The sequence below is a fragment of the Hetaerina americana genome, unplaced genomic scaffold, assembly GCF_022747635.1.
Source record: "Hetaerina americana unplaced genomic scaffold, ioHetAmer1.1.p SCAF_13, whole genome shotgun sequence".
Lineage (NCBI taxonomy): Eukaryota > Metazoa > Arthropoda > Insecta > Odonata > Calopterygidae > Hetaerina > Hetaerina americana.
The window spans coordinates 10,251,068-10,265,310 of record NW_027286403.1 but is presented as its reverse complement, the minus strand read 5'-3'; the positions used below and the strand labels follow the sequence as shown (position 1 = coordinate 10,265,310).

General features: G+C 30.6%; 1 protein-coding gene across 34 annotated transcripts in view; it reads right to left on the bottom strand.

Annotated features, from left to right (window-relative positions):
- bt (projectin protein bent) overlaps positions 1-14,243 on the bottom strand; it is a 199,686-nt gene that overhangs the window by 89,992 nt on the left and 95,451 nt on the right. For 29 of the 34 annotated variants that reach the window (XM_071583211.1, XM_071583214.1, XM_071583209.1 and 26 more), the window contains 5 exons: positions 11,252-11,290; positions 10,652-10,702; positions 5,606-5,753; positions 5,405-5,469; positions 3,297-3,468 (listed from right to left, as the gene is read on the bottom strand). In XM_071583211.1, the coding sequence (XP_071439312.1) occupies positions 3,297-3,468; positions 5,405-5,469; positions 5,606-5,753; positions 10,652-10,702; positions 11,252-11,290 (475 nt within the window). The remainder of the gene's footprint in view (positions 1-3,296; positions 3,469-5,404; positions 5,470-5,605; positions 5,754-10,651; positions 10,703-11,251; positions 11,291-14,243) is intronic. The other 5 variants (XM_071583243.1, XM_071583216.1, XM_071583244.1 and 2 more) reach the window with 3 other exon arrangements.

The following is a 14,243-nucleotide window of genomic DNA, read 5'->3' as shown; positions in this document are numbered from 1 at the left end:
CAACTAAGCATGAGCAAATAATTCTTTCAAAGCCTTGGGAAGTTTCAGTTGAATCCAGATGACAAGTAAATTCTAATTATAAATAGGTATAATATTCCATTGTGTCAAGTATGTTCTAAGTGTAGCATCTTGAAGAAAAACAAATTGATATTAGTTTAATTAACATTAAATCCTCAAAACAACAGATAGTATGATAGAACAGTACCTATTCCACATTAGAACTATCTGGCATGGAACTTGAACCAGCCATATTGAGTGGAAAATCTACTAGACTAATGACACATCTCAAAGGGTACAGATAATTGCAGTGAGCTAAATAAGATTTTATCTCATCCATAATGCTTTCTTATGTTTAATTCATTATTTCACCTGTGAATACGCTAGGTTGGCGAATGCAGAGGACCAAATCTGTCAAATGTATTTTAGAATTAGGTGATTTTTCTAATAGGCAAAAATTATATGCATATTATATGGATAAATCTGTAGAAGATTGCATATTTTATTGAAGTATGTAGCAAAAAGTGATATCATATTCAAATCCATTAATTTGTCACAATAAAGAGATAAATATGTGGGTTAAGATTAATATGATAAAAGTTTCTTCAATTCACAAAAGATAAGCGTCCTCATATGCATAAAATTTCTAGTCTCAAAATGACGAGACAACAAACCTGATAAATTACTCTCGTGACCTAGCTTAAAAATGCATCTTTCCATTGAATTGGGTGATCTTAAGACAAATGTGATTAATTAATGCTGATAATTTCCTTCTTGGAGTAAATTACAATGCTATTAAAGGAGGAGACACTTCATTCCAGTATTGTTTGCTTTATTGAAGTAACAAAATATAAATTGCACTCTTATTGTCTTTGTGAGCACTTTGTGACATAAAAATGCATGGCTCTATCAAATTAATAGAGAAGTAAAATATTAAAAAGATCTGATGGATTCCAAAACATTTTTTTAAACTTTGAAATACATAGTTTGAACATGCTTAGTTACATCTTTTAATTGATTAATAATGGAAGATAATAAAAATCAAGCACAGTATTTATATTTTAATAATTTAAATAGGCATATTTTGAGGGTCAGCAGCACCAGAAGACAAAATTGGCAGCTTAAAGCCAAAGCCTAATTATGGCAAACAAAAAATAAGCTACTGAAATTGCACAAGGCATGTAAATAGCCAAATTAGGCAAACAAAAATTGATTTATACTTTGTAAAACTATAGGCAAAAAACTAAAAATATAGTAAACAGAAATTTCTAAAACTACATATAAAGATTAGAACTCATTAAAAAATAATTACTTCCAGATTCAGAATATATAAGGTTGTAGAAATGTTCTCTATCCCAGAGCAAGTAACTGTACATTTAATTCTGTTGAAAAAACTTTTTAGATTTTAAAATAAGGACTTGTTTTTTATGAGCCATTTCAGAACCTTTTATTTTATTTCTCATGTAAATTTAGGGACTGTTCTACTGGAAAAATTTCCTACACATAAACACATTTTAAATTCAGGTTCATTGTAAGTGCTCCGTGTTCTAATTTCCACCTGATTTTACTAAGCCAGTGGACTAACTCATGGTAATCTCTGTTGGCAAGCTCATAGCTAAACTGAAGTACTTCAAGAAAGTCCGGTATCCTACTTAGCAGATAATAGCCATGATATGGAATGATATGGTGGTCTGGTGAATATAGCTCTGGACTACTGACCAGAGGGTCTGTATTAAAAGCTGGGTGACACCTCTGGGCACTCCCAGCTTTACCCAAGCTGCATATTTTTTTGGATGCCAGATGTCCAGATCTTCCTGATAGATTGCAGGCAGTACAGAGAAAGGAATAGCCTACCTCCAAACTCATTCTAAATTATGATTTTCTCTCAATGTAGAGCTATAGGGGAGTTTGTCTCTTGCCCATCAAAGTAATTCTCAGGTAGATTACTGTGTGTTTTTTTAGCTCCTGACATGATAGAAACATGATGATGCATATAGATAAAATTCATTGCACTTCTGCTTACCTGCCCACCCAGATAAAGGACAGTACTGATATCATTTATCTTAATCATTGCCCCTCCAGAAAAGAACAGATAGAGGTCATGTAAAATAAGCACCACAGCCATTCAAAATCCACTCAGTTGAATATGACCTTCTACCTGTAGCCCTTCCTATAGCAGGCACAGGCAGAAGGCCATATTTCACTGAGTGTATCCAGTATTTTAAGAAACTCTGCATTAAACATTGAAATAACTTCATGGAAATTCCATTTTTCAAGCAAGGAAAGGTTTTTTCAAGAGTTATATCATATTTGGATATTGAATGCCCCAATTCAAAGCTATTCAACATCTAATGATCCCTACATTCCTTGTGGATCCAAATTCATTATGCCTCTTGAGTTAAACCACTCATATTGACCCTCACAGCATTATTGCAGGAAGAACTGGCAGCTCTTGCAGTTTTAAATAAATGCACCAGAACCCATATCCACCACAGTAAGTGTGTAATGCAAGTCAAAGGTCAAATTCTAGATCAAAAGCAATTTCCTTTTTTCAAACTCAGCTTCAAAATTCATTTAATTAAATCCAACCGTTCATGCAAATGACCCTTTTAAAAAATTTCACTTAGCTATATTAGTATTCATAAATTACTTGCAGTTCTATGCCCATAATTTTCCTAAGCATTTCAGATAGACTTTTTAAATATACGCAATGTCATCCATTCAAAAGTTCAACTATATTCTATTTCCCTTACCTTTCCAACAGTGTGGCAGTGAGTGTGATAAATCATCTATCATTAAGTATCACATTCACTAGAAAAATGTACAGACCCACTGAATTGAAAAACTAATTCCCTTGATGAGCATCTTGTCAAATATATAGGCACCCTGAAACTAGGACCAATAATCTAAACTATTCTTTAGTGGCATTAGTTAATTAATGACATATAAGAATGCTGGTGATAAAAACTGTGATGATTGAGATAATTAATCTTGAGCTTGTGTGCTGGTATGATTTTGAAAACCAGTTTTATCATGATAGCGGCACTACTAAACAAAGTATCATCAGCATCAATTGTTTCCTTCAGTTTTTCATTTTTCTCACAACAAACAAATGGGGATCTAAATGTCAAATTACCAATTTTTTGGGGAGATAATTGGTATTATCGTCTATTATTATCTATCAAAAGTATCTTAATTATATCACTAGTAAAATACAGCTGGCAACAGATATGTTTATGTAAATGTAAAAATGACGATTCTATAAACCTAGTACCTAAATATTTAGGGCAAAAACTTACCTGAGACATATAATTGCATTTCAGCTGAATCTTCACCATGTTCATTACTGACAACTATTTTATACTTTCCTTCATCATTAGGCTTGACTTTTCTTATGCAGAGAGTTATTGAATTAGTCTCCCCATCGGTAAGAAATTTAAAACGACCTCCATCAATAATCTCTGTCATTCCCTGAAAAAATAAATATGATGAATATTTTTGTAAGAGTTCACTTTCTTATGATTAGTATTAGTTGAAACATTACCAACAAAAGAAAGCAAGCCATAAAAAATGTATTGCTTCTATGAATTAAATAAGAGGTGGACTCAACCGCAAAATATATATTACACTTCAACTGTACCACCAGCTAATAGCATTGTGCGAGGAATAAAGCACATGAGAAATATTTCATAGAAAACCACTCCAGTGACCTGTTTTATTCTAAAGATTGAGTCTTATGAAATTAATTCACTATCCATCATCCTTGAGCTCACAGAGATAGAACTCTTTCTGAGCAGCTACAGGAAAGTATGAACCATTATCTCCTTGATCAGTTCATCAAAAGACTGTTCAGTGGAACTGAAGTTATTTATTTATTTTTCTCCTCTGAGTTTTTTCTTGCCAGATTTCCCCAGCAAGTAATTTAATGGCCTGCTGATTCAAAGGTCATGGTTTCCAGGCTCACTCAGTGTAGTGTAAAAAAATTGCGATTTGAATTTTGGAATAATCAACATGCAAATTGTGGCTATTTAGGACCCCAGTAAGTATATGAACCACCTTTGATGACTGGTTGCAAAAAAGTTGCAAATTTTGATTTTCTGTATCCTCAAAAGTTACTGCTAATCTCAAACCTAGCAGCAGATTTTTTCTGATTATCCTGATTATTTCCAATTTACTGAATGTGCTTTTATTTACAAATCCATTTCTCAAATGGCTACTCAGAGCTTCCCTAGCTAACCAGTAACGGGTGAATTATCAAAACTATTTCTCAAAAATAACTTTTTCATAATATTCATCTCCAGTTGCTATCTCTTTGTAGTATCCAGAATGGAAGAAGTACCAAAATGAATTTTCTGATCACAAGTCTTTTATCTAAGATGGCAATACATGAGAACTACATACTACAAATAATGAAATATGCATGCATTCAATATAAGTAGGTACATATTCAGAATGTAAGATTGTTAATGTAACCACTTAAAATTGGTGTCATCATACTTTGAAAATTGCATAATTTAGCATCAGTAGGTTAGGAATAAATAGATGATGTGAATGAGGAGAGAAAAAGATGAGTCTGAGAATTAAATTTCATGGTAAACTATCATATTTGCCAAATTCAAAAATTAAAAACAATAATAGGCATTTACCAAATTTAAAAGAGAGCATGGCTTAACTTTCTCCTTCTGAACGTATTAAACACAGATGCTGGACTCACTCCCATTATGGGAAGAAAAGATATAATAACTATTATTCAGAAGCACTCAAGCTCTGTGCAAGAGTTTGAGCAATGTCGGGAAGACATTTGCAATCAATTAACCTGAAGAAACACGTTACCACAAGAGGACTTTAAAGAGAAATTGTACAGGAGAATCATCGGTATTATTTTAACCAATTGGACACACAATTTTGAAGAACTCACACAATATTCTTCAAAAGGAACATTTAAATATGTTTAAGTAAAATATAAGCCAAATATCCTGATGAACTTTAGTCTGTTGGATTATTTTATTCCCATAGTGTGAAGGAAATAGGATCTGTACTAAAGAACAGACAATTCAAGCCTGTATAACTAAAATTAACAGTCTAGTATGAATTTATAAAAGTTTTTTTTACACTAGCAATAAAAAGAAAATCGGCAATTTTCCACCATTAAATTTTTAAACCTTGGAAAATTACAGAGATGTTTTTCAATACAGATAATTCAATACCTAGCTGAATATGGCATTGAGTATGCTAGGAGATTTTCATTAGTTTTGCACAACAACTAGTCTTTAAACAGGAATGAAAAGTAAAATGCAATCGTTGTATGCATGTACAAAAGAATAACACAACATGACTACAGAATAAAAATCAAACATATCTTCCCAACCCAGGCAAAATGGCACAATGCATTATTTTAAAAATTTACCTTGTAAAATTTGAATGTTGGTGCAGGATTACCTTCAACCTGTACAGTTATATAGCCAGTTTGATCTGAAATGAAAAATTGAAATTTCTTATACTTGGAAATTAGTGAAATCTTTCACCACAGGAGTAAAATAATCAAACATGTTACATAAAAACATAAATGAAAAAATAAGGTTTTCAGAATATTGAAAGGCAACCATACCTTCAACTGCCTGATAATTTTCTTGTACATCAACAATAGCTGGTGCACCAGGACTACCAATGGATTTCAGTGGTGTGGATGGTTTGTCTATCTTCTCTTCAAGCTCTGCAACACTTGGTCTTCTCATGTCAGTGCTTGGTCTCCTTCGCTGTTTTCAAAATAAAAATGTTATTGACTTGTCTGACCTTGGAATAACAAATTTGCTTAAAAAATTATGTATAATAAAAATAATAGTGATATTTAAGTAAAATCATTCATAAAATTTCCATCAGGATGATTTCTTAACTTTGAATGCATAATTTGAAAATTCAGTTTAAATTACTCACATGAATTCCATTGTATTTTTCAAAGTTGCAATTAAATGAAATAAAAACAAATTTTGACAAAAAAACAGGTTTTAAAATAAAACTTCAGGACAAAAAAAAGAGATATTTCTCTGAACAAATTTCTTGTACAATTGGGGATAACTTAAATATTGGTTACAGAAAATGTGAGGAAAGAGAGAGGCAAACAACATAAATCACACAAATGAAGGAAGCAAAGAAATTAAACAGAGAAGGTAAACAAAACAAATTAAAAGCAGAAATAAGATATATATTCAAACACAAAAGATGGTAAATCAAAACAAAACTAAGGTAAAGAAAAGCTGTGGAGCATAGTTTTCATTCATGTGTAAAGAAACAGTGTATGCCTTCATTTGGTGCATCTCCTCTGCATCATTTAAGCTGCATCTAATAAGAGCATATTATACATCATGGCTGACATGAAATAGGGCACTTGCTATTCCCCACACACAAATATGTTTTAATAAATCACACCTGTTTAAGCAGATAATTATGGTTAATTAAAAAAACCCAATCTAGGCAAGGTAAAACATATAAATCTTATATTTACAGAAGTTAACAATTGCTGCTATAACAATATGAAAACTTCAATCTCTGACTACTACCAAGAGATTTGATTACCGAATAACGAGGTGGATTGAAGCCAATAAAAAACTAAGTAATTTTGTAGAGGCCAAACAGAAGGTAGCTGAGACACCATAATATTTCTTCTGGAAAATATTTTTTATACATGATTACTCATGTAATTACTTTCCAACCTTCTTTCATGTAAATTGCTATGAGATCTAAATAAGGCTTTAAACATGTATTGTCCCCCTACAGCAACATAACTCATTAAAATGGCAAATGACTATGAATGATTATCAGACCTCAAGCTATAACTGAGCCAAAAATCAGCTAGTGAACTAAAGGATGATACATCAATCTCTCCAGTTATAAAAATTTAAGATGCTTTGAAATAAAGTTAAAGTGGAAGAAAAGTTCATGCAATATTTATATAGTTTATTGCACTATTAGATAGGAATAAGATGATAAAGCAATTTGAAAATATGTATCAGTAACCTAAAGAATTATCATATTATCCTTTTTAGTCTTCAATCCCTATATCTCAAACATAACATAAATACCAATGATTACTAAATATATTTATTTTATTTCAAAAATCCTTATTTTATTGGGAATATATGATCTGGATGAGTAAACAATGGGAGTAGAAATTTAAACTAAGTCTAGCATTACATTAAATTATTATGGAACCATGTGATCTTCTGAGGCAAATCCCTAGTCCACAGCAATACCTTGCCTTGATAAGGGTTCAACAGTAAATCCATAAAAATAATAGTTACTGGACCTGAGCATGCAAAAATAATTCAAGAAAATATAAATACCCAAACCTGTAGTGAGAAATTTAAATAAAACATAACAGGTTCATTATGTCAGTCTGCTATTAATATTTAGTTTTGTAAACCAGCTTGGAATGTTTTCCCTGGCCTTTGGAGGGTATAGAAGAGCAAAATAAAATATTATTTCTTAATAAATTATCACTCAATAAACACAAATATTATGAAACTTTACCCTTAAGTCATAAAATGTCTCAAGCAATCATTATTACCTTTACAGGAGAGCAGGTTTCAGGTTTCATTTTTAGGATAGTAAAGGTTGCATATATAATTAATGCAAAAGTGATTTATTGAGTTGGCCATAAGAGGTTTATTGAGTTGACTGCATACACTGATAATACTTTATCATTATGGACTACTATTAAAAAGTTTTAATGACATGAGCATATTTTTTTTAAACTGTTTGATATTATGACTACAAATATAGGTTGGGAATTATTCATTAAAAGAACTTTTTAAACTAATTAAATCACTCTAGCATAGTCTCCATATTAAAATACAGCTGATCCATAAAGTGGTCTTTTGTCCCATTCTAAAAATTGATTATATAAAAGGTGAGGAATAAATAAGAACCGCATCTTAAGTTACTCAGGTAAATGCATATATGAAATACAAATTAGAGATGGGGAATTAAAATAATACTGACAGACTTCCAATGAGTTTTCCACTACACTGCCAACTTATTAGCTGCTTTTATTTGATTTTAAATACTTTGTATGTTCTTGAACGGAAGTAATTTTTGTAATCGTATCTATTGATATGACTGTTAATAGTCTGATGTAAAAGGTCAAAAGTGCTGTTTTCGGACTAAGTCTATATAAATAAATAAATAAACTTTTTGTAGCCATTTAATAAACTTGGTAATTCAAAAAGATTACCTCCTGGAATTATTGCAGAAGTGCTAACACCCAAGATATAAAATGTAATTTGTTACACACTTCTTCAAAGTGTATAGCCTAACCGAGCTTGCATGTCCACCTATCATGTGCCTACTATGTCAAAATTCTTGCAGTACACAAGTTCTCGGAAAATCTCAACAAATTACCTATTTAAACTAAAAGTAGTTCTTCATGAACTTAGGGTCCTTAGAATCTCACCTTAAATATTTTTTAATTGCTGCAACACACTGATTTAACCTGTATATTCTTTTCAGCAAATTTGGAAGTAGTACGGTTATAATCTGAAGAATTTTAAAATGGCTATGTTACTCCTATGCATGAGTGATTATAAAAAAGGTATTGGTTATAAGCCAATCCATACTTTCAAAAATCTTGGAAAACCTATTGAGAAACAACCTTTAACCTTTAAAATTGTTTTTATTCTAATGAATGAACAGCATGATTTCAGAATACATTGCCTGCAACTAACAAGCTGCCATTGCAAAATTAAAATACTCAAACTATTGGACAAAGAAATCACGTTGATGTGATCTATTATAATTTCAGGATTGAATAATCAATTTTTAAGTACTTATGCTAAAAGTCAGGGTTAGAGGTAAATGATACGCCTTTTTTTAACCAACTCTGGAATCATTGTCTGATTTTAACTACACTAACAGTTGTTTGAAGTAAAACTAGCTTTTTAAAATAAATTCTTGAATATTGCTTTGGCACTATCAATACATTAAAATATGAGAAAAAATTTAATTAATTAGTTTTTAGTACCTACTGCATACCTTCAATAAGGCATCATAATGTACAACAACTGATATGCATACATGCTAATGCCATTTATTAGCTGATATCGTGCCTTAAAAACTGAAGAAAAAAATAGTTTCAACTTTGGATACTTTTACTAGGATATTATGATATTTTCTGAAGATAGAGATCTCCTTCATGACTATTCACAAACTTTCATGTTACACTCCTTACTCAAAAATTCATCTGATTGATATATTAAATGGGCATACATTTTACTGTTTTGCACATTATGTGGTTCTGAATGAATGAAAATACATTACACCTGGTGGATAACTGGATCACAGTAAGCATTTCTGCAATCACTAATATGTACTAAATTGACAATTATGTAAACAGATATAATGCACATAGAGGAAATTAAAAAGGTACTAATTTTCTCTGGCAAAATTTGAAAACATAAAATCAAAATATGCATTGTAGTTTGTTGCAGACTAGAGCTTAGAGAGTTTATAGAGAATTGATATAAGTTCATTGCTACAGCCATAAATTAATACTTGTTCAATTTTCCTTGGTTGTATACAGAGCGCTCATATAGAATTTACATTAGCCATTGAAATGCAATAAATGCTAAAGGAAAATTATGCCTACAGCATTCAGAATTTTGCTGGGCATTACGATCTGCCATTTGTCTAAAGATTAAAAATGATTCACCAAGTTAAGTACCTGCCTAACTAGGATTTACCATCTAGGGAGCCTATAGCATTTAAAAATTGGAATTAGAATACTTCAATTGAATGTATTCTCTTTATTAGAGCAGCATACAACTCTCTAAGGTGAATAAATATGAAACCTTATTGCATGATAGCATTGTGTTATACCCAATAAACAAATACTTAGGCACTCTCCATTTCAGATAAGTAATAGGTTATGATTTTTGGGGAAACTGAGAGTGAGATGAAGAGAGAGAGAGATAGCTTGAATGGAAAATGGTGGTAATTGGGTAAAATCTCAAACTGCAAAAGATTAAGTTATACTTAATTAATATTATTATTCTTGTTAGAGTTGATATCTTGACTTTAAGGGGGATTTACACTAATTCAATGTCTGTAGCTTTTTAATTCCACCCTGAATTTAAATAACCATATATCGGGCTATTTTATATGCGAGATGAATTGATTCAAAGGCTTATCATGCCCATTAGTAGTGCTGTCAAAGACATTCAAAGGCGAAGAATTGATAGACATCAATGTCCACTTGCAAATAAAAAATGCAATATGAACTTATTAGTAATGACAGCAACCATCTTAAAAATTGTAGAGTTTCATAAAATGAAAACAAGCAGTTTTGCAGCCAATGAAAAAAATGAGAAGGAACACACAAAAATATTAAAAATTCAAGAGGTTATGTGATTTGCACATAAAATTGTTTCAAAAATAAGCGATTTCCAAAAACAGAAAAATTATAATGGCAAAAAAGCAAGAAAAAGATTCTTTTTCATCACAATGAGAGAAAAAGTAAGGTCACACAAAATGTTAAAAAAAAGCTTTTAACCCAAAAAAACTGCATTGTATGAGGATTGCAAGTGACTTATTTGTTCAAAATCTAGGCAACGTAGCAATATAACCCAACCCTGCAGATAGGACATATTTCCCAAAAGCTAACCTGCTTAATCTTCTCTTCTTCTATCAATTCCCCTGGACGTGCACCTCTCTTCTGTTTATTTTGTGAAGATAAAAGCATCAAGGTAAATAAAAGAAAAACCAAATGAAATTAAATGGAGAAAATGCAAAACAGTAACAAAATAAAAACAATTATTAAGAATAAAAGAGAAATCATATAAAATAAAACTCGCTGTAATTCTTTGGCATTTATTTTTTGAGACAGAGTAGGGGTTCTTCATGAAATGCATTAAATTGATTATTAAAGAAGAAAGAAAAGAAAAAAATATCTTGAGCATTTGAAAGCCCATTAATATTAGAAATAAGTGGATTTTGTGTAAACATTTAGTGATGTTTAAAGTGAATCTGTAAAATAGTTAACTTTTTATTGGGTGGGTAATTAGAAATTGATAAGCATGGGAATAAAAATAAATAATTTAACGAAAAAGCACACAATGATTTGAAAAATTAGTTTACATAGAAAACATATTAAAAATTACTCATATTATATTGTTAAGTAAAACTTGAGCATTGATTAAATTTTTTTTTCAAAATAAATGCCAAAGAATCAGGTCAGCTTTGTGCAATTTCACACAAATCTCACCTTTGAATCTAATACTTCACCAGGCCGCAATTTTCCAACCTGCAGAAAAATAATGAAACAAAAGCAATTTAAATGAAATAAGAAAGCAAGCAAGATGAAAGAAAAGCCCTTGGTAAGTGTTGGAGTCCAAAATAAACATTGTGGAGCAGGAAGGAAACCAAGAATAAAAAGAACACACATAACAAAAACCTGAAAAATTAAGAAATAAATTAAATGATACCACTAAGAAACTCAGAAAATGAGTGCAACTAAAAAATAAATGACAGAAATAAAATACTTACATAACAGTTATTTAGTCAGCAAAATAATCTTCAGAAAATGATGGACAAAAAGAAAATGTTCGTGCATTAAAAGAAAATAACTGTACGTGAGATGGGATAAAAGAATTAAAAACAAGAGTTGAAATAATACAGCATAGATTGCTGGCTGAAGATGAGATGTGCATTACAGTTTTCTCTCTCACCTTTTTCTCTTCTAGGACTTCACCAGGCCGTAACTTTCTATTTTCCTAAAAGATAGAATTAAATTAATGAAACAATCAAAGTGAAATCATTTTATTAGTTTTGGACAGGAGAAATGATCATAATGAAATGAATGATTCATCAAGGTGGCTTGATGAACACCAATTAAGCTGATTAACTGGCAGAATTATTCTGACAAAAATATTTAGGATGAGTTCAAAGTTTAGCCCAAAAATGCACCAAATAATCTTGAAACTTTCAAATTTAAATCCATGATATGTTTGATAGAAGTTACAGTCAAAATACTTCACAACAACTTTCCACTAAAGCTTTATAGTAGCATTAATTCTTACTGCTATAGCTTTGATTATTTACAAAATGAATAAAAATGGAACTGTGAATTGAATTTTGGAGCATTTGGCAGATATGAAATTCTTTTAAAATAAATTATCATTATTTCATTAAGGTTCGCACCATTTCTCATACTACAGATAAAAATGTTAGCATAATTGAAATTAGGGAAAATGTTTGCTCAAATACACTATAATTTACTTTCCTTAGGGATTTATAATAATATTTAGTGAATTCTTCTAACATTGTATTAAATTTTCTGGGAAAACATCTTACCACTTTTACTATGAAAACAATTATCAGGTTTACTATAATTTGTTTGGGGGAACAAATAATTCATAAATACAAATAAAATGGCTGTAAATATTTCTTTATATTTGATAAGTTGGGGATGGTCATTCTGCGATCCAATTCACACAAGAGATAATGCTATAAAATTCTAAGTTATATATGAGCGTTTACCTAAATTATATTTCTAAGTCATCTGCATTCCAAGTATGGCCATATTCTACAACTTTCTATATTTTAATACATCTTCAAACAATAATTAAAATTTGGAGAGTAAAAATTAAACTGCGTAAATGTAATAAATGAACATACAATTTAAATTAGTAAATTCAACAGCATTACATATAAGTAAGAATTCCAAAATAGTTAACTGTAAAAATTATTTGGATTCCCTGAAATATCAACACCAAGTAGCGTCTCAAAAGAATAACACTTAACTAGTTTTGTATGTTAGCAATTATAACTCTTTTGGCATATTCTTTTATAGCTCCCTCAACCAATACATTTACCAAACTCAATAGAATCTACTGAATAGCAATAATACTAAAGACTGAAAAAATTTAGAAAATGTAAAGCATTTATTCCAATGGAAGAAATACTTACGCTAAGATGGGTTTTTCAATATTTTGTCAGTGTTTTACTCCATCAGTCTTGATTTTTCACTATGGCATGAATTATCCACAATTTTAAATTACTTATTAATTTGATAACCATGTATGGGATATATTAAAGTAAGGATTACAGTTTCTCACAACACAGATGACAATGAATGCTACCTTTAGACAACCTGCATTCAGCAATTTTTCAATCAGTATGTGTGTAGAAATTTATAACTTACAGCAGCTCTTAGACATTTTACATGACGTTATTTAAAAATTACAAAATAATATGCCTTTCCCAAATATTCAAGAATTAAAATGAAAATGGAGGGCAGGCTAACAAAGTGTGTCTACATAAAGAACAGTCAACCCATTAGATACCCTCATTCGGCATTTTATTATGACAAAATTTGTCTTGAGTGTCTGGAATTCACCTTAACATGGATTATAAGAATAAATATAAATGTTTCAGCATAAAGCAGAGCAATTTTAAACCTACATAACAGCAGGTTAAAGAGCAAAATGGCCATAATTAAAGAATTAGGCTTAGAATCTCTAAAAAAAAGGCCTAAGAAAGCCAGACTTAATCCTCAAGCATTGCAGATAAGAAAATATCGCTAGCATGACAGTTTCCTGTCCTACATCAGTTAAATTAAATGGTAAGTAATGCCACTGTCATACAATTGCAAAAATCATTCTAAATACAGGAAGTTAACAATGTACTTTTCTGCTAAAACTATCGAAGAATTCAATGGACAAAATATTAGAGACCTTTTGATGTGCACCACCTGTGATACACCATTCTTGAAGACTGGCCAGATATCATACAGAGTTAAAATTGAAAATGAAACAGGGATAACAATGGCACAATGTCCTTCCATTCACTAAACCTATCTTCCACTTCTTCCACCTAAGTCCACAATAAAACAAATCTGAAATTCAATTTAGTTTTAAGTTTGCTGCAAAACAAATGATCAACATCAATAAAATGCTCTACAAAGTAATACAAAATGCCATGTTAAATAAATTAAAGCCTTGATGGTGGTAGGACAAAAGTTTGGGGAACTCCAATATGAATTGTAAATGTTGCTATCCACCTATATAAGGCCTATAATTATAATTAATTTATTAATAGTAATTGGAGCAACTAAGTAGATAACAAATATAAAACCAATTTTATCAAAACAATGTCAACTAAAATTTAAGCCTTGAATTAATCAGTAGTCAAACATATTCACTATCAGAAGGAAAACCATATTAACATCAGGAAAATGCACAAAGTATCACACCAGA